Source organism: Carcharodon carcharias, chromosome 2 (assembly GCF_017639515.1).
Source record: "Carcharodon carcharias isolate sCarCar2 chromosome 2, sCarCar2.pri, whole genome shotgun sequence".
Taxonomy (NCBI): Eukaryota; Metazoa; Chordata; class Chondrichthyes; order Lamniformes; family Lamnidae; genus Carcharodon; species Carcharodon carcharias.
Genome location: NC_054468.1, coordinates 63,330,387 through 63,354,756, shown reverse-complemented (window position 1 = coordinate 63,354,756; position 24,370 = coordinate 63,330,387). Strand labels below are relative to the sequence as shown.

Here is a 24,370-nt window from a genome sequence, read left to right as displayed (position 1 = left end):
ATATCAAATTGCATACTCTTTATATCACCATAATGTATACATATATAATGTTTCAAGTTAATGCATAAAATAACTTAATTATTCTCCCATTTATTCAACAACACTATCCATTGCTACATATAACCATTTTAGTATTTTTTGTCCCCCTTGTTTGGTTAAACCCTTGTCTGGCTGTTTGTGTCTGGAAATGTATTAAGCAGTCTGTCAAAATAATCATGAATATACACTGTATTAAACAATGATATCATGCACATTAAATAAAAACATCCCCAAACTACATTATATAATTTTAATTTATTGCTAATAATATACAATGAGAACTTTTATTAAGATGATTGTCTGATGTTGGAACTGTAAGACAAACCTCAGAAGTTGATTACATTTATTTCGAAATTAATTAATTCTACATTCAATTTAGTACAGAAGAGAAAACCACAATTGTTTGAGAAGTACACTAAATATATTCTCAATAACATGAATGATATTACTTGAAAAACATTTTATTATTTACAGTGATAAAAAATAAACTTACTGAACTTCATTTTAACATTTAATCCCAAAGTCTTTCAAATGTTTCTTTCAACTACAAAAAGGAAAGTAGAAAATCTTTGAAGAGATGTAAGACATCTACCATCTGAAGTTAACCTGATCCTGAGCGCTTGCATTACCGGTTTAAGGGTGCATTCCTGGATCCAGTTGAACTTAAACTAGTAACAGCAGCTGCACGCTCTCGTTCTTTTGCAAACTCCATTTCAATTTTGGCTTGAATTTTCTCCCAGTTGACTTCTACCTGCAAGAGATATTAGAAAACAACAGTTTTAGTCAAGGATTTCAATTAAATTCAATATTCTATGCAAATTCCCACCAACTATGCTCCCTGGTGGGGAGTGCCTAACCAGCAGTCCATAAAGGGACATTTGCAGGCCTCTTCAAAAACAGCAAGAGTTTGTTTTTAATTTTTGTGGGGCCAGCGGAGAAAAAGTGCTTCTCCTGGCCCCACAAAAATGTTCTTCCCTAGTGCTGGCTCCTGGGCAACACACTAAACAGACGGGAAATATAATCGGTAAAAAAAATTACTATTCAAAGCGCTGGCAAAACCTGTTAGGGTGCATTTACATTGTACCTACTGTAGTTCAAGATAGGGCCAGGGATTATTGGCCAGGATTTATGGTCAGCAGTGAAGGAATGGCACTCACTGTTCACTGTGCTGACTGCTGCCCACAGAATTTTCACAGGCTTTGAGTGGAGACTTGCTGTCATCAACACTGTGATTCATGCAATGCACTCCACAGGGGTTCTGTGGCATGTGTAAATAGGGCAGGCAACAATGTGTCTCTTGAACACATCAGATTGAAGAATCCTCAAAGACACGCAAGGCTGAATTTTAACTTAATAAAGCAAGTGGGTTTGGTTGGGGGGTGGGGAGGGGGAATTTAAAGTCTCAGAAATCTGTTTCCTGCCCCAAACCCACCTCAAATCTACCCTTTTCTGCCTTCAGCTAAAGCCAGAATGTGAATGGGTGGCCAATGTGATCCAAGGTGGTGGACTGCAACATTAAATATGATAATGATGCTGCGAGTCTCATTATTATCCAACTTTTGGGCTTTAATTGCTGCCGACTGGATTTCCTGGGTATCGATTCAGCAGCTTCCTTAAGGCAAGGACTTGGCTGATCCAGGAGGCAATTATGTTCATACATACCTCATGGATTCAGGTGTAAGGCTGAGGAGCCTCTGTGATCAAGCACAATCTCATGATCTTCCCCCTCAGCCTCCAATTCACCCATAAGCCTGTTGACCACCCCCCTTACCTTGCCCCGATTTCACCTCTCTCCCAACCAAGCTTCCATCGCCCCACCACCAACAGGGTCTGATAACCACCGAGGCTTCTGACCTTCACCTTCTCAGGCCTCTGACTACTACCCTGGATAGCCAGCCCTCATGTTCACTTCCTAACCCCTCACTGCCCCCTCCCTTTCCCTCACCAACTGACCTAACCTACCGATCAACCACCCCTCTGACAGGGGATGGTCAATCAATCAGGCTGGGTTTCTGGACAGGCAACCAGAGACATGGGGGAATCTCGAATTGTGGGCTTGTTGTCGGCCCAACTTTCTGACTGATTTACTCCCTGTGAGTCAGGCAGGGCCTGGGAGAGGAGGATGCAGATGGTGCTAATTACTGGGGCCCATTCCTCTGGGGAGTCTGGGCTCATTGGCCATGTGACCTGTCAATCTGAATGATTAGTGTCCAAGCAGCCAAACTCCCAAAGACCATCCCGATTGACAGGCTAATTGACCAATAATTGCTGTTGTTCTGAACAGCAACCATTGGTCTAACAGTATGATGTGCCCTACTGTTTGGGCCTGGTTATCGTGAAGTGCTGGTCCCTTAATCTTCAGACCTGGCTGTAGCACAAGCAGGTTGATGCCAGTTGTTTTGAAGCAGGTACCTCTCAAACTACCTCCCCACCCCCAACCCTTTCCACTGTAAAGTTCAGGCAAGTGGATTCTTCTTCGGACTCGAATTATCTATTTCAAATCCTCAATTCGCTGGAACCAACTCCTGGGCCCAGGCCATTTTGAGATTGAAAGCGGGCTCCCAATGCTTCTCCCACCCTGGCTCTGTGCATCTGGCCAGTTTTGATGGCAACAGTTGGGCGGCACCAGGTAAGAGAGCGGAAGCGACCGGGCCGGGCAGCTCGAGGCCGCCACTTTTAGCCATGGAATTTGAGTCTGCCTTCAAGGTGCTTCCAGTTAGTTGTAGTAAAATATGGTGAATTTAGACCTGGAAGTCTGATAACTGTGGAGAGCTTTGAGAGCTGTGAATGTATCATCCTTGTGTGCTGTCTGCGTCATCAAGTCCTTCTACCACGTATCTTATGACAATTTAATTTGGCCCAAGGATGTAGACGCAGTGACCGAGAAGCTAAGTAGAATTTCAATACTGTACAGGACAGTCCAGCAGGATTTTGGATAAAAGAATACATATGCAAATATGCAGGCCTGGGCACAAGGGCAGTTGTTGAAATCCATTAATAGGTAGAAAAGATTGCCATCAAAGTTCAGAGAAACTGTGAAAGCTCTTGTAATTACTTGGATGTTTTTTTTTAAATAGATATGGGAAAAAGCATTTCAAGGAGCAGGGAAAGGACTGATTCTGTAAGAGATAAAGCGCCTAATGCGTTACCACTCCAGCCATTCCCGATCCTCCTCCCTCATTGGTCTTTTGGCCCTAGACCCTGTGCCAGGCCCTTCAACCACTACTCTTGGTGTATTGCCATATCCTGTGAAAAATTCTTTCAGCTCCATCTCATCAATGAGGCAGATTCCTCATAAATAACTGATGACTGCCTGGATATCGGATTGTGCGCCGTGTTTCTGTATCCCCTGGTTTATTTTCATTGCAACCTGCAATTTTCTATATTCACTGAATATGAGGACTTGGGGTAGAATCTGTATGTGTGGCTTTGGCCCCAACTGGAGCTGCGGTGTTGGGGCTTTGGCATCATGAGATACACACAAACTCTGCTTGGTGTGGACACGGACACACACAAACACATACACACACACACACACACACACACACACAAACGCTGTTCGGTATGGGGACACACGCACACCCCCTTCCCCCTCCCTTCCCAAAAACCTATCCAGACCAGCCAAGGAGAGGGGGAAAACCCAAGCTGAAAGCCAGCCTGCTTCTCACCCCAATTTCATATGAATTCCACCGAGGCCAGCTTGGAGTCTGCACCACTAGAGGTGAACACAAGGTCGGTGTTAGTTAAACCCAGCTCCTTAGCTCGGCCTCGGTTCCCTCCCCCTTCAATGGCAACCAAGTCTTGGGACCCAGTCTGTCTCTTTCTAGCTCTGCTTCTTAAGTGAAAAGGCAAAAAAAAATCACTAGTTAGCTCTGCTGCTTGGCACTTTTTAATGATCATCTTTATTAATTATTAATTTTTAAATGATCAATTTATTGCTTTGACATTGTTTTTTTGGCTCAGCAAGATGTGTATGTTTTCTTCATGCCTTAACTTTTTTTTGAAATTCATATTTAATATTCTGCCAAACCAGATCTCAGGCAGCTGGGTTTCTCGCTGAAGGGGAATGAGAGGCTCACAAGAAGTCTGACTGCTTTTTGGAGGGCTGAAAAAAGGGGTTATTTTTGCTCCAGTAGAAACAGGAAGTGTTGGAAATGCCCAGCACTTCTCTCTGCACAGAGCTACCAGAAATCAAGGTCAGTGACCCTTCATCAGAATTAACTGTTTCTCTCTCCACAGATGTTGCCTGGCCTGTTAAGTATTTCTAGCATTTTCTGTTAATGTTTCAGATTTCCAGCATCCGCAGTACTTTGTTCTCCTATTATATGCTCCATGCTGGGCTTTTATAAGTGTGGTTAGTTACAATTTAAGATGACAAAATATTTATCACTTAATGCAAAATGTAATTTTTCTGTTAACATTGGTTAATGCTAATTTACTGGAAGCTTTTGCCATTTTTAAACTTGGAAGCGAAACCAGGAGTTACACACCAATGGAATGTCATTGTTAGTTCAAGATATTCTCATTTGTACATAGGATTATTGTTTACAGTTCTTGTGAGGTTCAAATCTTTTGGATGCTGCGTAGGGCTTGTTTCAAAGAAATATGAATGACCAAGTTGTGTGTCATTGTCTGACAAAACTGTGGTTGTAAAGTGAAACCTGAGCTTTCGATGGGCTTTCTAAATGGAGGCATACAGCACAAAAGCTAAGAAATTTTCCTAAACTTATTTAAAACAGTCCGACCCCTCCGTGCCTATGGTTCCTAATTCAGAGCACCTAAAGGATCTGAGGAGGAAGGTTAAAGGTGGACTGGGGGGAATGTTGAGGAATTAGGGGCCTGGAAACAGGAGAAGCACAAGGGCCCATGATTTCTCTCCCGGGCCCTGGGGTCAGATCCGGAGAACTTCTGCCTCGAAAGTGTAGACCAAAATGTATAAATCAGGAAGTAAAAATCATGTATACAAAGTGAAATAAAGATTGGAAAAAGAAATGCGGTTGAGAGAGCAAAACAGAAGAGACAGACAGAAAAAGTAAAATAAATTATTTAATTTTCTTTTTAAGTCTTACTAATTAAGTTTTGAAGGGGCGAGACACCACGCTTATAAAAGTAAGTATTTTGGGCCAGAGTAGCTTTTTAGTACTAATTAAGACTCATCATGGTGTTAAAAAATTATTTATACCTGAATGCACCAGCTCTAACGTTTTCTGGCATGTTTAAGTGGATTTCTAGTGAGTAGATACCGCAATTTCACCCCGTTACATGGGTTTCAATGCCAAGTCTATTAGCCAAGTTCTGTTATAGTGCAGCCTGTGGAGGAGCAGAGTAACTCAGACCACAACCTATGGATTTCCACATTTAACTGTACATATGGGCACTCCTGAATTTGCTGTCTGATTCATTGCATAATAAGTGAGTGCTGTTCACCTCACCATTATTCTCCGTGCAAAATTAGGACCACTGTGTTTCTACTGTCTGGCTCCTGCTTAGCTGGAAGGATAGTAGTTATGTCCAAAGGCATGAATATATGAATGTACAGAATTCTCTGCCATTAGTTAAAAAAAATAGATGTAGAGAATGGGAGGGGAGGGTTCCAGCTGATTGAACATTTAAATTAAGATTAGATGGATTTAAAAGTGTCCCTGACTTCCTCTATGAAATTTCATACTGCTTCACTGAACAGTTAGATCAAACTGTAATTCTGGATTTACATTGCAAATTTTTACAATGATAGAAACAAATTTCTTTTGCACTAATGCTAAAATTGCATTGTAAATGCACACATATGAACCTCTTTCTGAATTATTTTGCAAGCGATGTGCACTCCCTTCCTCCACTGCCATTGGCATAACTTCTGATTCAATGTGTGCAACATGCCTGATAAATCTGTTTAAAAAATGATGAATTACCCTTTCCCTGATTTACGCCAGTGAGCTAGTATACTGAGAATAAGGTGATAAAATTCCATGTTTTTACAAAATTATCAGACAACAGTTTGTGACAGCTATGTAACCCCAGTATCTCCATCAGATGGGACCTATTAATCTGTCTGTATTTTCCAATTTTAATTGATCAGGTCTCATTCTGGATGAACAGACTTGATAACAATTTGTTTTTCTAGTTACTTACTCCTTCTGCATACTGTAAAAATCTCTTGTTGGACTCTTCTTTTTGGAAATCCTCCAAAAATTTCTTCCTATAAGCAAGCACGGTATCGACGTGTGTCTTATATTTTACAGCCAGCTCCAGAGCTCTGTGTTGTGAAATCAATGAAGATATTAAATACAGATGACCTAAAACAGTTATGTCGCACATTATACAAATCAACCAAGCACTAGCAGGATATTCTTGAGAATTATTTTCTTATCTTCTGCCTAATTTCTTTTCCAGTGACCAAAATTACTCTATATTTACAACACATTTAATTGTGGCAAAGCATAAAATATTTTTAAAATTCCTTATGGAACATGTATTAAAGCAAAATGACTGATTAATATTTTGTTACTTCAAATCATAGTTAATAACTTTAAACATCTGAATCATAACTTTTGCAGTTAAATTAAGCTTTAGATAGTGAGCAGATTAAAATACAAACAGAGCTCAAGATGATTGGGTTAAGTTCTTTTTTTAAAAAACATGTTGTATTTTGAATTAATGACATCAATCTACAGCATTACTTGCTGAGGATGCTGAATTGCAGCCAGAGATTTTGTCAGTTAAATAGGATGTGGCAACAAAATTATTTAAACTGACTAATTAGGAAACACTGACGTCTTCATGTGAAGAGATCCCATGAGCATTACAGTAATCAGACTTCTCAACAGTTAAGGTATTATTTTAAACTTACATAAACTTCATTTTATATGGGAGGAGTAGTATTTCAAGCAATGCTTCTGCATGAAATGAACAATTTGAAATGACTAATATTATCAAGAAATTAAAAATTGTTTCATTAAAGGTTAAAAACAATATTAAAATTTTATGATAATCGCAGAATAGGGCACTTTCTGTTACTAAGGGGAGTGGGAGCGGGCACACGCAAAAGAGCACAGAAATCTCTGAGGCACGGAGCTGCCTCAGGGAGTTTAATTTCATTGTGAGAAAGTGAATGAAAGATTTTTAAAAATTATTCGGACATGTCCCCTCATGTGACAATGTCACATGAGCTGGGACATGTCTATGAATTTTACTAAAATTTTTTATTTAAAGTTAAAAACCTTAATGAAATCTCATCCCACCTGTGGATGAGGTTCCATGAAAAATGCAAAGGCAGCCTGGGCTCTTCGCCTGCCCACCAGGAGATTGGATGGGCAGACCTGTTAATTGTTTTAACTGCTATTCAAATGGCCTTAATAGTCCTTTGACAGTTTGGCAGGCACTCAGCTGACTCTGGTGTGCGCCCGACGGACTGAAGATCTAAATGATGCGCAGTGATGTCGGGACACACGCCTGATGTCACCGCGCATCATTTTACGCATCGGCGAGCGGGGCCTGTCACGCCTACCAGAAGATTCAGGCCTAAGAGTTCTTGTTTGTATCAAATGAAGAACATATTTTGTTGGGATTCTGCTTATTTTTCTTAAAGCTTTGAGTTTCAGCATTTGTAAAGCTGATTGCTCATAAGCAAGAGGATTGGACTCCCCAAACCGACAGGAAGCATGGATGCTGACATTATCACCTCCCTTCCCTGCCCATCCCACAGAATGTTGATCCATGTGGTGAGAAAGCTGGACACAGGAGGCTTCAGTTGCAAGCTTTTCTTGTACTGGGCTTGTTCAATCAAAATATGTCATAAATAACAACTTGCATTTAGGTAGGGCCCTTAACATAGGGAAACATATCAAAGTGTTTCACTGTAATCAGACAATAACTGGCAAGAACGCCAGAATTGTTTGGAAGTGTCATGAATCCCACTGCTAGTGCCGTGGGGAGGCAGCCCCGTTTTGGCGGGCAGCAGAACCAGACCTCCATTGCACAGACAGAAGCCAACTGCGGAGCCGCTGTAACGGCTGCCATCTTATTAAAAATGACCGCCTGCCCCCAAGAGCTGCTGTCCCAATCAGAAGGGTAGCAGCTCCAAAGCCTCACCGGGAGCAAAGGCCACTGCTGAGGAAGGCAGGAGACCTACGACATACAGTGGGCAAGCGAAGAAAACATCTTAAGGGAAACCACTCCAGGGAAATCGTTGGGGCCACAGATGCTGCATTCCCTGCCCATGGCCTCCTCTTTGTTTCATAAAACCTTCCCCATCAGACTGCCATTGGGACCCCTCCTGTATTTAGCTAGCAGCTTTCCCTCACAACGGGGAGGGGGTCACTGGGGTGATCCGCCATCACCAAAATGCTGAGACCACTGCTAAATACCCCCTAATTGGGTCTTTACGTATGGGAATCAGCTATGTATCTGTTTCCAGCTGGCAGCCTGTCTGCTTCTGGTCCTGCCCCGATATGGGATAGCATTGAGGAGCCGATCCAACGTGGCTCCATGTAATTTTACCCCACCCCCTCCCCATGGGCAGGTAAAATTCAGCCGCAAGTCAAAGGGCAAGATTTTAGGACAGGTGTCTAAGAGCTTGGTCAGAGAGGTACGTTTTAATTGAGGGTCTTCTAATTTAGGAGCAGAGTGACGTGGAGAGACAGAGACATTCGAGGTGTATATTCTAGGGCTTAGGCCTGGATAACTTAAGGCATGGTGGCCAAAGGTGGGGCAAATGAAGTGGGGTAAACAAGCTTGTGAGATCTAATCAATCACAAAGATATTTCAGTTGAGTGGAATGGAATCAATCTGTACAAAAAAAGAAATGCATCATGAAGTTATATTATAACAAATGAGAAAGCCATTTCTCTTCACTTATGTTGCAATTTTTAGGAGTGTTAGATGAGAATGGAGATCATTGAAGAAACAAAGAGGAACCTGTTCAAAATGATGATTGAATCCTAACAATAATATACAAAATTAACATAGCTATTTAAGAAGTTGAACTGCCATGGTGGGTATAAAGTATATTATATTGAATAAGGCAAGTATTATTAATCTGAGGTGTTATCTGGAAGAAATCTTCATAAAAGCTAGGCTAAATTCCGCTACTAGCGTTTACAACACATGCATAACTGATAATATGAAAAGCTTGTCTTTTAAAAATAAACAATTTTAGTCAAAAACTCTATGACTGCGAAATCTTAGATGAGATAATGGTACCATGATGAAACATACTGCATTGTGAAATGAAAGGGCACAGGTTCATCCCTGAAATTCTCCACATGATTCAGTCATGCCACAGGAGATGGCATGGAACTAAAGCCAAATGCTTCTTCTGAGGAGACAGGAAAAATCAAGGGGGCCACACCAGTCCACCTCCTGAAAGTCAATCTTAGAATAGCAATGAAGGACCTCAGTCTACCTGCCTGTTCTCTCCCTCAAGGATGGTGCATAATACAGGGCGATCCAGACAAGATGAACTACTACCTTGAAAAAGGCAAGTTAAATCTCAATAAATGATCAAACCATTAATGAGTAAATGAAAATGGGAAACTAGGTTAACAATGCCTAACACTGATTTGTCAATTCCATCCTCTGTATAAACAAACTAATACTTATATAGGGACAGTACAGCAAACAAATAAGACTGGCTGAGATTGCACAGATATCACTGACCAAATATTTGGTTCTGACTTCAATACTACGTGATTTTGGTTAATAAGCAAAGAGAAATCTATTTTAGAACAATGATAGCATAATTACTATCATTTAACAACACTGACCTCTAGTGTGTACTTGTATCTCTGTAGTAAGCATTCGTTTTAACCTAGTGCTGAATGTGTTTGATTTCCTCACCTGTCCCAGTTGTAGAGGTTAATATTTACTTGGATGGCTTGATAAATAAGGCCCGCCTGGATTAAAGTTCCCTCAGCATCTTGTGCATTTCCAATAAATAGCAGCAAGTGTGCCATCCGTGACTCCTTTGAAGGTAAGTCCTTGATTAAGTTGATATACTGTACTTTATCAATCTGGGAATAAAAAAAAAAACATTTTTTCAATTTGAGCACGATTACAACTTATTTAATTGTTCTGTTTAATGGTACAAACCATTGCATTTTACAATTGCATACATTTTTATTAAAGTTTATTATTATTACAAAACACCAAAGGAACAGCAGAAGGCCATTTAGCTCTCAAACCTATTCCACCATTCAGTGAGATCATGGCTGATCTGCAACCTAATTCCATATACCTGCCTTTGTCCCATATTCCGTAACACTTTTGGATAACAAAAATCTTTTGATCCCAGACTTAAAAGCTTACAATTGATCCAGCATCAATTACCATTTGTGGAAGAGAGTTCTGAACTTTTACCAAGTCTTGTGTGTAGAAGTGTTTCGTAATTTTACTCCTGAAAGGTCTGGTTCTAATTTTTAGAAATGTCTCCTATCCCTAGACTCCCCAACCAGCAGAAATAGGGTAGATATAAATAAACTGTCTGTTCCCCTTAGTATCTTGAAATCTTTGATCAAATCACTGTTTAATCTTCTAAATTACATGGAATACAACCTTGGTTTGTGTAATCTCTTCTCGATATTTAACCTTTGGAGTTCAGGTGTCATTCTGGTAAATCTACGCTGCACTCCCGCCAGGGTCAATATATCTGTGGTGCCCAGAACTGCTCAAAGTACTCAGGTGCAGTCAACTTTATATAACTAAAGCATGACTTGTATTCTATTCTAGATATAAAACTCAGCATTACATTAGCCTTTTTGATTTTTTTTGTACCCATTCATGGCAGTTAATGATCTATGTGTTTGGACCATCAAGTCTCTTTGGACCTCCACTGTTTCCAGCTTTTCCCTATTTAGAAAGTATCTTGTTCTATTCTTTATATATCCAAAGTAGATGACCTCATATTTGCCTACTTTGAAATCCATGTGTCACAGTTTTTCCCATTCAATGTTGCTACTCCCGTGGCTGTGAAGGGATTTGGTTTGTCCTAAGGTTATGAGAGGTGCTATATAAATGCAACTTCTCTCTTTATTCTGCTGCTATAGAAGCATTGTAAATTTAGGCAATTATTTTCTCTCCATTGAATTTCCTTGTGACCATTTTATTAATACCCAGATAGAAAGGCTAAAAAGAAGTTCATAGCAATGGGGATAAACAACAGGAAAAATATTTTCATTTCAAAATGTGTGCACTTAGAGAAACATGCAAGAATTTGTTTTCATTTTTCTGGACAGTGGACCTGAAAGGTGTACTATGAGTGAGAACCTAAGGAGTTTGAAGAGAATCTGAAATAATGCCTGCCATACTCAAAGCTTAACAAACTGTGTGAAACAATATTGAAGTACTTGACTAGACCACTCTCTGTAATGTAGAAAGTTAAGAGAGAGATGCAGTTGTTTTTGTTGAGGTTCATGCCGAGCAGTTCCATAACACAGGGCATTATGCTCTACAGACCATTCTAGGAGATCACATACTGAGGCAAAAACAGCTGCTGCTGGAAGGCCGTCAACTCAGGCCCTTTGATGAACCTGAAACATGCTGGCTTTCCAGAGCAAGAACCTGTCCATGTGTTGCAGTCTGACATATTCCATGACCTAGTACTATTACTGTGTGGACTGATGTTTGGCATAGCTGTCACAAAGGCAAAATGAGAAACAAATGGAGGTCCTTCCTGCTATAGGCCGGGATTTTCCGGCCCTGTGTGGGCGGGACCCAACGCAGGTGAGGCAGCGCCCCAGCCAGAAGTCCATTGATTTGCAGCAGGACTGATAGATCCTGGCAGCAGGCGGATGTAGAAAATCCCGCCCATAGTAATTATGTCCTGAGAACTTGAATTGAATGTAACATCATTTCAGTTTGAATGTTTACAAAAGAATCAAATGTGAACAACCACCTCTGGAAACTGTGCATCTCCAATATACATAGCTTCATCCAAATAGATACATATAAATCTATTAGTGCCAACACTAGCTGTGTACCTCAATGTTAATTTAGTATCTGCTAAAATTCAACGTTTGGATAGAAATTATCCAGTCCCATCACTATCTGAATGATGCATCTCAAATTCCTTCTTTACTATGTTTATGACCTTACAATGTGTAGGATTTTTTTGGACTATGTTTTTGCATATTTTACATTTATGAATAAAATTTATTGTTGTAAAGAAATATGACCAAATTGAGACACCAGTGTCAAGTTTCCCTCTAGAACCCATATGGGCCAATTTTTGTGCCCCTACAGAAGTTTGTGCACAAATGAGACTGAAATTTAGCGTAAAATAGCTAGCTGATATGTAGTGAAAGCCTTTTGGTAGACAGCACAATACTCCCAGCAATCTCTTATTCTCAGAAAGCACCTTTTAAAATCTGAGCACAAGGTCCACTTTTCTGTTGTATTTCTTCCTTTGTCACCATAACCTGTTCATGCTCAGACAGGCTTGGTGCATCTCCTAGTGCACTCCCCTCAAAGTCTTATTTGCCTATTAGATTGACAAGCTAAAACTGAATGCTGGTGCTTCTTCAGCAGGTAAAGAGAAGACAAACAAAAGTACGTCAGATCATGGTCAGTATTAGATCGTATGACGTTTACACGTTCATTAGCCTATGTGGGGGTTGTGACTCAGGCAACGGGAGTGAGGCACAAAAAAGGGAAATGTAAAAGTTGACCCTGATCTAGGAGCCTGCTTCCAACTTTCTCAGTATTGTCTCTGCTTACGATTTGTATAACTGCCTCTTCAGAAGGCATGGAACTTTAATCCCTCTTACCTATGGGTAATATTCTCCTATTAAGACTAGAGAAGTTACAGCTGATACTGGCAAAAAGGCTTTCAGCCTTCACTATGCATCAGTCTGCTGACCCATAATAGTTTACATGATGACGGCAACAAACAGCAAACTTTTGCAGTAGTGAGAAGTTGTTAGGAGAAGCTTTTCAGAGCAAGTGAATACACAGAAAGAAGGTGCAGATATTTTTTTGCTGCTTAATGGATAACTATGGGAAGCAGGCAGGAAATGATAAAGGGGGAGGGGATGGTGGTAGGGGCTGTGCCCTGTAAATTGAAAACACACAACTGACTGCAGTTTTGCACACCAGATGAGATAATTTATTCCAGCTCTGCATCAACCATATATGTGTATCTCGGTTACTAATTAATTGTTCTTATAGCTATGTACACTTAGCATGACAGCTCCATGAGTATATGGGGATGATCTTTGTTGGACCAATTAAACTGCATGGAAGCAGATACAATGGAGTCCCAGCTGTTACAATCCTGTTAGGGACTGTTAACGTTTAAAGAAGAGATCCGAACACCCAGCAATTAACCAAACGAACTACGCCACAAGATTTCAAATTTTAAAAACAAAAACAAACTTTATTGTACATCAAAAAGAATTAAACAAAGTAAGCAGTATTAATTTAATACTATAGCGTATAAAGACTTCTGCTATGTACTCAATTCTACTTTTTACTTTCCCCCCAAGAGTTCCCTTTTCTTCCAAAATCTTGATGATTCATTCACTTCCCCTGGGACCAATCCAAAGGTGTGCCAAAGGTAAGCCTCCCAGAATTTACTTTTAATTCTCCTTAGTTTTCCAGCTATTCCTCGAGGTATAAATTTCATGGCGCTCCTTCCCTCAGCTTTTAGCTAAGCGAACCTTCAATTTTTTTTTCAAAGACCTCATGACTGGACTCTACAGCTCCTTATCCTGGCTTTGGGCATACATACTGTTTTTTTCCCCAGTCTGCTCCCAGAGCTACTGTACAGCTCCTTTCAAGGTAACTACTCAAGCTGACTGCTTTCTGCCACAAACCGGAGAGGATCACTGTATATTCCTTCCATTAGCTGCAAGCTAGAGCAAATCCAAACTGAACTGGTTGCTTCTGTCAGCAAACACAGATAAATTAAATAAAAAGAACCTTCTAACCAAAGCTCCATCCTGAATCACTATCTCTTTGGCAACATGGCATGCTTTGGGATGATTCAAACAAAAACGCAAACAAGTTATTTTACCTTCTACACAACACTGATTCTGCAACCCATGGGAATAATTTATATCACTAATGAATGTAATTGTCCTCAGTCCAGACACCCTGGCATTACAACCATAGAGGTGGATCATTCATTGATCAAGTTTTTTTCACTATCAACTCTGACTTTGTAATTCAAACACATGCAACCTTTTAAGTGTATAAAACCTAGGCTTGTTTGAGTTGCATTTACATCAGAGTTGTTTTTACCAGTTACTCAGTCAGATGTTCCCATCTTCTACAGTTAAAACTTTAATCCATAAAATTAAAAGTTATATTCTAAAACATGTGAAATATGAACTAGCTATTCACAATATAAGAAAGAATGCTGCAGCAATCATATAAATCCATTCATTGATTCCTACTCCTTTTAGGAAGGAAATTTGTCATCCTTACCTGGTCTGGCCTACATGTAACTTCAGATGCACAGCAATGTGGTTGGCTCTTAAGTGTCCTCTGAAATGGCCCAGCAAGCCACTCCAAAGCACTATCAAACCACTACAAAGTCTCAAAAAAGGAATGAAGCCAGACTGACCACCCGCCATCAACTTAGGCATCGGAAAAGATAATGGCAATTTCAGCCCTATCAACCCTGCACAGTCCTCCTTGCTAACAATTGGGGGCTAGTGCCAAAATTGGGAGAGCTGTGTCACAGAGCAGTCAAGCAACAGCCTGACATAATCATCCTCACGGAATTATATCTTATAGATAATGTCCCAGACACCACCATCACCCTCCCTGGGTATGTCCTGTCCCACAGGCAGGCCAGACCCAGCAAAGGTGGGGGCACAATGGTATACAGTTGGGAAGAAGTTGCACTGGGAGTCCTCAACATCGACTCCATGAAGACTCTTGGCATCAGGTCAAACGTGGGTAATGAAACCTCCTGTTGATTACCACGAAATGTCCTCCCTCAGCTGATGAATCAGTGCTTCTCCATGTTGAGCATCACTTGGAGGAAGCATTTAGGGTGGCAAGGGTGCAGAATGTACTCTGGGTGGGGGAACTTCAATGTCCATCACCAAGAGTTGCTTGGTAGCACTAATACTAACCGAGTTGGTCAAGTCCTAAAAGACGTAGCTGCTAGACTGGGTCTGTGGCAGGTGGTGAGGGAACCAACAAAAGGGAAAAAGATACTTGACCTCATCCTCACCAATCTGCCTGTCACAGATGCATCTGCCCATTACAGTTCTGCCTTCACATTGAGGATACCCTCCATCGTATTGTTTGGCACTACCACCATGCTAAATGGGATAGATTTCAAATAGATCTGGCAACTCAAGACTGGGCATCTATGAGGCGCTGTGGCCCATTAGCAGCAGCAGAATTGTACTCAAACACAATCTGTAACCTCATGGCCCAGCATATCCCCCACTCCACCTTTACCATCAAGCCAGGGGACCAACCCTGGTTCAGTGAAGAGTGCAGGAGGGCATCCAGGAGCAGCACCAGGCATACCTAAACATGAGGTGTCAACCTGGTGAAGCTATGACACAGGACTGCTTGCATGCCAAACATCATAAGCAGCAAGTGATAAACAGAGTTAAGCAATCCCATAACCAACTGATCAGATCTAAGCTCTGCAGTTCTGCCACATCCAGTCGTAAGTGGTGGTGGACCACCACCAAACAATCAAACAACTAACTGGAGGAGGGATAACAAATATCCTCAAACTCAATGATGGGGGTGCCCACCACATCAGTACAAAAGATAAGGCTGAAGCATTTGCTACAATCTTCAGCCAGAAGGTCCCCAGCATCACAGATGCCAGTCTTCAGCCAGTTTGATTCACTCCACGTGATATCAAGAACAGCTGAAGGCACCGGATAGTGCAAAGGCTATGGGCCCTGACAATATTCTGGCAATAGTACTGAAGACCTGTGCTCCAGAACTTGCCACGCCCATAGCCAAGCTGCTCCAATACAGCGACAATACTGGCATCTACCCGGCTACATCGAAAATTGCTCAAGTATGTCCTATACATAAAAAGCAGGACAAATCCAACCCGGTCAATAACCGCCCCAACAGTATACTCTCGATCATCACTAAAGTAATGGAAGGGGTTATCAACAGTGCTATCAAGTGGCACTTGTTTAGCAATAACCTGCTCAATGATGCCCAGTTTGGGTTCCGACAGGACCACTCAGCTCCTGACCTCATTACAGCCTTGGATCAAACATGGACAAAAGAGCTGAACTCCCGAGGTGAGGGGAGATTGACTGCCCTTGATATCAAAGCCGCATTTGACTGAGTGTGGCATCATGGAGCCCTAGCAAAACTGGGGTCAAAGGGAATCGGGGAAAAATTTCCACTGGTTGGAATCATACCTAGCACAAAGGAAGATGATTGTGGTTGTTGGAGGTCAGTCATCCCAGCTCCAGGATATCACTGCAGGAGTTCCTCATGGTAGTGTCTTAGGCCAAACCATCTTCAGCTGCTTCATCAATGATCTTCCTTCCATCATAAGGTCAGAAGTGGGATGTTTGCTGGTGACTGCATAATGTTCAGCACCTTTTGCGACTCCTCAGATACTGAAGCAGACCATGTCCAAATGCAGCAAGACCTGGACAATATCCAGGCTTGGGCTGACAAGTGGCAAGTAACATTCGAGCTGCACAACTGCCAGGCAATGGCCATCTCCAACAAGAGAGAATCTAACTATTGCCCCTTGACTTTCAATGGCATTACCATCACTGAATACCCCACTATCAACATCTTGGGGGTTATCACTGACCAGAAACTGAACTGGGCTAGCCATATAAATACTGTGGCTACAAGAGCAGGTCAGGCTAGGAATCTGCAGTGAGTAACCCACCTCCTGACTCCCCAAAGCCTGTCCACCATCTACAACGCACAGGTCAGGAGTGTGATGGAATAATCCCTACTTGCCTGGAAGATTGCAGCTCCCACAATACTCAAGAAGTTTGACACCAACCAGGACAAAGCAGCCTCCTTGATTGGCACCACGTCCACAAACATTCACTCCCTCCACCATCAATGCACAGTAGCAGCAGTGTGTACCACCTACAAGATGCACTGCAGGAATTCACCTTAGACAGCACCTTCCAAACCCATGACCACTACCATTTAGAAGGACAAGGGCAGCAGATAGATGGGAACACCGCCACCTGGATATTCCTCTCCAAGTCACCACCATCCTGACTTGGAAATATATCAGAGTTCCTTCACTGTCATGGGTCAAAATCTTGGGCCTCCCTTCCTAACAGCACTGTGGGTGTACCTACACCACAGGGACTGCAGCGGTTCAAGAAGGCAGCTCACCACCACCTTCTCAAGGGCAACTAGGGATGGGCAATAAATTCTGGCCCAGCCAGTGAAGCCCACATCCTATGAATAAAAAACAAAGTATTCTGGTATTTGCTCCTCATTTTCGAATAATGTTTTTGAGCGTTGATCTTGTGGGGAGAAGTTTTTGCAACCTTGGGGATATTTGGAAACAATTGCTGCAGTATTGAGATGTCCGCTGGCAGTTGCACTACAGCTGTCATTAGCTGTGGGAAAAGCTCCCTGGTGCCCAAACATCATTCTGGAATGGCACCAAAGAAACTGCATGAAACTTTGTGAGTGGTTCCATGAACATAACAGTGTAAAAAACAATCTCAAAAATAATATATTGGGAGATTACTTACAAAGGTATTATTTAAAAAGACAAATTTTATTCATATACCTCACCAACTGCTGCATAAGCAACCTCTGCTGTCAGTAGATCTTTGTGTGCAATCGCCATGGCAGCAAGGCATGACCACATTGTTTGTTCCTGTTGTGGAAAAAAATACCAATAGGTTTAATACAAATACAAATATTTTGGTTGTAGTTTTAAGTTACATTAGCTTTTTTCATAGGTTTATATTGGATTTTTACATTTATGTGATCATGATTTTATCCTTACCGGTCTTTATAATAATCATGCTAGTTCATCCTTTATGTTTATGTCCTATACATATTTTCTAAATAGCTAATTGGGAGCCATGCATATAATTGAAATTGAAACATCATAAAAAGCAATTCTTAAAAATATTTTTACATCTCACCAATATCCTTCCATCCAAACCCACCACCTAACTCTCCTTAGTATTGACTCCTTCTAGGGAATCAAGGCTGGTACCCCAATCAGGTAGTTCCAAAAAAAATGCAACGTTCACAGGAAGTATTGATGGGGAAATAGCTGGCCTGAAACTTCTCATTCTTCATCCAAGATTGCCCGATTGAGGGAATTGGACTATAGTCCCCAGTTGCACCAAACTCCCTTTGGTAACTTGTTCAAGGATGTGCCTTCACAGCGAGTGTCAACAGTCTATCCTACCATAGGGAACATCACAATACTTCTAGTAATACCCATTAAATACATATTCCATCATGGATCATTGGATAGCAATCAGGAGTTTGAACTCTAATGATTTTTTTCCCTCCTAGGCATACTGATATCAATTGTGGCATCCTTACCACACTACAAGCTGCCATTAACCAGTTCAGCATCATTTGGTACTAAACACACATGGGACATTCCTGGTCTTTATGGTTCATCCATTCAGTAGATAATCTTGTTGAGTTACAGTATTGGAAAACTGACAATAAGCCATATAATGAATCTGTGGAAAGAATTTTCCCTCTGTTGGGGTGGGGGGGGGGAGTGCAGGAGTGGGCGTGGGCAGGCGCATCTCCGATCGGCGCTCCTGATTGGGGGCGCACTGCCATTTTACATGGGCGGGCCAATTAAGGCCTGCACAGCATGATGTCCACCAGGGAGCTCGGGCGGGGTGGGGGGGGTGGTGGGGGAATTCCCTTAGCCAAGAAAGAGCACACTCATTACCCTGAGGCTAAGTACTGCCTCAGGGAGATTGGCGCCAAATTTAAAAATGGTAAAGGTGCACAAACAAAATTTCCCTGACATGTCTCCTCATGTGATACTGTCACATGAGTTAGGACACGTCCATCACTTTAAATCAAACATTTATTAAATTTTTTAAAACCCTCATGAAACCTCATCTCGCCTGTGAATGATGTTTCATGCTTTTTCTGAAGCCTGCCAGGGCTCCCGGCCTGCCCGCCAACCCTATGGTTGGACAGGCAGGTCCATTAATTATGTCAATTACTTTTTAAATGGCCTCAATCGGCCGTTGACAGGTCGGTGGGCGCACAGCTGATTCGGCTGCGCCCCTGCCGACCTGAAAACTGAAATGACACAGGGTGACATCGGGAATTCTATCCGACATCATCCCGCATCATTTTATGCGTCGGTGAGCGGGCGTCCCGCCCTAAAGATCCTGGCCTATTTTTCCCTCAACTGCATACAACCGTCTACTCTCAACCTCCTATCCATCTTTTATTGTAGATTTAGAATGTCCACATAACCATATATTAAGCTGTTAAAAAAAATGTTTTGGTCACATGATACATTCATCTCAATTAAATCAAATTGAGAGATATTGTACTTTATACAAAAGAAATGAAATCATAGTTTATAAATGTTACCATATTGGTAGTATAACAGTACATATAATAAACTTACAACAATGTGATTACCCTTCAGATTAATATGAATTTATTTTATGGGTAATCTGAACAGATTTTTGTCCTCCTGCTATCTTGGACAATAGTGCTATATTCAGAAAACCATGGATGGCCACAGGTCTTAAACAGCCTGTCCTGATAACTGCACAGCAGGATTGTTATACCAAGTTCCTACTGCAGCAGACATTAGAACAAATAAATAAACATATTTATAAAGAACTGATCATTTTGCTACATCTAGTACATAGAGGAAACCTTTACCAACTGAGTCTATTGCAGTACAAACATTGCATTGGAATTTTGACGTTTTAAGAAAAACAATTTGTGATGCCAAATGTAATAATCCTGATTATGCTGCTTTAGCTTTTTTTCTGTATTAGCATGATGCTGTCTTTAAATTTACTTTACCAATGTTGCAGCATTCCTTAAAATTCATTTGACTCTAAAATAACTCTCACCATATCCAGTTATATAAATTACCATTAACATCAAAATGAAATGGGATTTTCAAATCTTCAGGGATAAACTATGAAAAAGGCAGAATTCTGTCTAAAGATCTAAATCAGTTTTAAATGGCTGAAATAGATGTTTCATAAGGTGCTTGGGAGGAGGGTTGACCTTCATGCCACTCCGCAGCACCACTCTATGGGTCAGCTTTGCAGTATGTCTGTAAGCAGCAGCAGCCAGGTTTCAAGCCATTGTTGGTTATTATTGTTCCTGCATGTGCCAACCTCTGCTGCAAGGTCACTGCAGCTATTTGATGGCACAGCTCTGGATTTTCCTCTCTAATGACTCAGAATCTGAGAAGAGGAATCTGTGTGTACTAGTGCACAAATCACAAAAGCCTAGTATACAGGTACAGCATGTAATTAGGAAAACTAATAGAATGTTATCGTTTATTGTGAGGGGAATTGAATACAAAAGTAGGAGGTTATGCTTCAGTTGTTCAAGGCATCGGTGAGGCCATATCTAGAGTGTACAGTATTGGTTTCCTTATTTAAAAAAGGATGTAAATGTGTGAGAAGCAGCTCAACAAGGTTTACTAGACTAATATCTGGAATGGGTGGGTTGTCTTATGAGGAAAGGCTGGACAGGCTAGGCTTAAATCCAGTGGGGTTTAGAAGAGTAAGAGGTGACTTAATTGAAACATTTAAGATCCTGAGGGATCTTGACAGGGTGGATGTGGAGAGAACGTTTCCTCTCATGGGAGAATCTAGAACTAGGGGCTACTGTTTAAAAATAAGAGGTCTCCCATTTAAGACAGAGATTAGGAGAAATATTTTCTCTGAGTGTCGTGTTTGGAACTCTCTTCCTCAAAAGGCGGTGGAAGCAGAGTCTTTGAATATTTTTAAGGCAAAGGGAAATAGATTCTTGATAAGGGGGTGAAAGGTTATCGAGGGTAGGTGGAAATGTGGAGTTGAGGTTACAATAAGATCAGCTATGATCTTATTGAATGGTGAGGCAGGCTGGAGAGGGCGAGTGGCCTACTCTCGCTCCTAATTCATATGTTTTTAAGACAGGTCCGCATGCCCATCCCAGGTAGGGTGTCAGGGTGCCAAAAAACAGGTAATGCAGGCTTTTGATCGTCCTGGTGTGCCTTCTTTCACATAATACCACAAAGCATGATAATGATGTATATAGTAGTTCTGCAGAATTTTCCGGCATAACAGGCAGACATTCATAGCTTGTACTGATCCTACAGCTGTGCTGTCTTCTCTGAGGAGTTGTCAATAGGACAACTGCTAAAAACAAGATAATTTTGCATTTCTCTGCAAATGCAGGGGTGAAGATGCCAGCAAGAGGCCATGGATCATGTCTTGAATAGTCTGACTTGTTTGATATCTTTCACCGTCAATTTGAAGGATTCCGATTGGTAAACCCACCCATCTTAAGAAAAGAGCAGAAAAAAATAACTGGCACAAAATATCTCAGAACCCTAACTAGCTGGAAACTACACAAAAATTACCTCAAGGTACCAGAAAAAATTTCAAAACATTTACCTTTAACATCTGTGGACTAATTACTTTTCCACATTAATGATTCATTCCTGGAAGTAAGTGTTACTCTTGTAGGGTTTTGCGGTGGGTATGCTGCTTCATTTTATCATCCTGTTTTCGGTTAGTCTTGAAAATGGTTTTTGCTCAACTTGCCAAACCTATGGTCTCGCTTTAAAATTTATGAAATTAATACTGATATGTGTAATACTTGTAGACTGGAACTGAAATGGAGTACAGTCTTCGACAAGACAAATGAATATTGAAATAATGTGCATGTTGATTGTTTTGGAAGGATAGTAATGTACCAGAGGTCTGATATTTTACATTTTTATAAGCATATGAGGGGATTCATTTTTCTCTTCCACTTTCTTTCTTTCTCATACCACCTTTCGCCCTGTCTATCTCTTCAATTTTCCCTCCTATATATTCTCCTTTTCCTCATCCTCTCTCTGATCTTCCCCCTCCCTTATTTCTCGCCATTCATGGGATGGAAATAGAAGCATATGGGCAGGTTTATTACGCTACATTGTCAAGGCTGAAACTTTTGAAAGGGCTGCATGCTTTCAATAGTTTAATTGGCAATTATTTTATGGAATAACCAGATTGTTAAATAGGTATACTATTGAAAATATGTCAGCTTCATGCCATGGACTTCCTTTTCTATCCACCCATCTCTCTCCCCTCTTCTATCACTCTTTTTTTCCTTCTTATTTCTCCAATGGCAGCCATTCTTACAGAACATATTCACTGGCCAGGATTTTTCCGTCGGCGAGTTGGAGGTGGGGCCTGCTCGCCTACGGGAAAATGACGTGGGATGATGTTGGGAGGAACTCCCGACGTCATCCCGGTCCATTTAAATATTGAGGAAGGCGGGCGGACAGCAAAATCAGCTGTCCGCTTGCCGACCTGTCAATGACCAATTGAGACCATTAAATTAAGCTCATTAAATGCCCTGCCCGTCCAACTTTAAGGTTGGCAGGCAGGCCAGGAGACCCAGCGGGGAAGAGAAAAAACATGAAACCTCATCCACTGGCGGGATGAGGTTTCATATCCGTTTTTAAGTTGTTTAATAAACTTAATGTCCTTTTTATTAACATGTCCCATCTTGTGTGACATCGTCACATGAGGTGGACATGTTAATAAATTTTTTATTTGTCTATTCTTGGTGTTTAAATAACTTTCTGTGATCTCCCTGAAACTGCACTTAGTCTCAGGGAGCAGTGCACTCTTTCGTGTGCATGTGCGAAAGAGCACACATTGACAGTTGGGGAATCCCTCCACCCCTCGGCACAGGAAGTGCATAATGCTTCTCGTCGGGTGGCCTGCTGGGCGGGTCTCAATTGGCCCGCCAATTAAAATGGCGGCAGGACCCGCTTCGGCAGCAGGGGTCGGCTGCCCGCCCGCCACTGAGCCGGTGGGGCCCATCCGTCCACCAAGGGCAAAATTCTGCCAATTGTTTTTCTTGGATGTGATGTACTTTATGAATTCTGCTAAGGGGAATGAGGTAGGTGGTGTAATGACTTATGGAAAGGGGGCTTCAATTTTAGGGATATTAAGAAATTTTAAGGAACATTAGTTCAATTTATATGATTTTTATGGCTTTATTGCTTCATTGATTATTTTAAATGCTCTGAAATAGTTTTTAACATATATTTAATTAGAGTCAGATTTTTGTGATGATGTGATTTTTCTTTTTCTTTGTTAATTATTCATGTTATTTTTAATGAACAATGTACCCGCAATGATTTCTGAATGGACAATAACATTTGAATTGAACTGAATTGAATTTAAAGGACCTCCTGCCTGCCTGCAGATCTGCCTGAGGCCCCTTTTCACCAGGGGGTGTTTGGCATACATCAGCCACAAAATGGAGCACCATTCATCCCTGTTTCCTTTCTCATGTAATAATGAAGCTGCAGTTTGCTTCAGTTGGGAGTTTTAATTCCTTTTCCCATTCCTGTTTGGAAAATAGAGTGGGACTGAGACTTAGTGAATTCAGGACTGCTTTCACAGTCCAGTGCACTCTATCTGTAACCAAGATCAGGACATACCGGACATTAAAGATGGCTATATGATGTTACTTTGGTTATCACTATTCTGAATTTCTCAAATATTAAAAATTAAATTCACAGTCTGAATATCTAGATAATTAGGGCCAATGAGGTGCTAATTTAACTTAATATGTCACAGGCACCTTACTTCAGGATTTAAATCAAGTCCCCTTCAAAATCTTCTGTTCGATAGTAATATATTAAATATTACAATATCTAAATGTGGCAGGTTTGCAGCAAAATGTTTCCTAGCAAACTTTAAAAAAAAATTCTTTTGCAACACTGTGAAGGAGTGAATGCACAAAGCTACGCTTAGAAAACCAGCTACATTAAGCTTTCAACAGCTGTAAGGACCAGGTAATGATTACAAGAGTTATTCTGTCAGTTAACTAATTTTCTCAGTAACCACTGATCCTATCTCCATTAAAAAAAATCTAGTTTTCCTGCAGATCTATTAGCTACATCCAAGAAATAGGGTTAATGCTGAAATCTTGGTAAAGTAAATAAACAAAAAAAACATAATTAACAGGGACATAAGACTAATTATGCTGGCGTCTCTGTCAGATGGGGTCTATTATTCTGTCTTCACACTACAGTTTGAAATTATTAGGGTCCCATTTTAGAGTGGACAGAATTCCAAAAATGGAGTATTATTGATACAAAAAGTAATAATAAGATTGTGTGCTTCTCCTAATTATCTATCACCAGATTTTATTTGGGTGAAGTAGA

At 41.0% G+C, this 24,370-nt stretch overlaps 1 protein-coding gene across 4 annotated transcripts in view; it reads right to left on the bottom strand.

The window, feature by feature from the left end:
• Positions 1 to 279: 279 nt before the first annotated feature.
• Positions 280 to 24,370, bottom strand: part of ift80 (intraflagellar transport 80 homolog (Chlamydomonas)) — a 292,809-nt gene continuing 268,718 nt past the window's right edge. For all 4 annotated transcript variants that reach the window (XM_041181982.1, XM_041181990.1, XM_041181999.1 and 1 more), the window contains 4 exons: positions 17,750 to 17,839; positions 9,874 to 10,046; positions 6,169 to 6,292; positions 280 to 790 (listed from right to left, as the gene is read on the bottom strand). In XM_041181982.1, the coding sequence (XP_041037916.1) occupies positions 665 to 790; positions 6,169 to 6,292; positions 9,874 to 10,046; positions 17,750 to 17,839 (513 nt within the window). In that variant the 3' untranslated portion in view covers positions 280 to 664. The remainder of the gene's footprint in view (positions 791 to 6,168; positions 6,293 to 9,873; positions 10,047 to 17,749; positions 17,840 to 24,370) is intronic.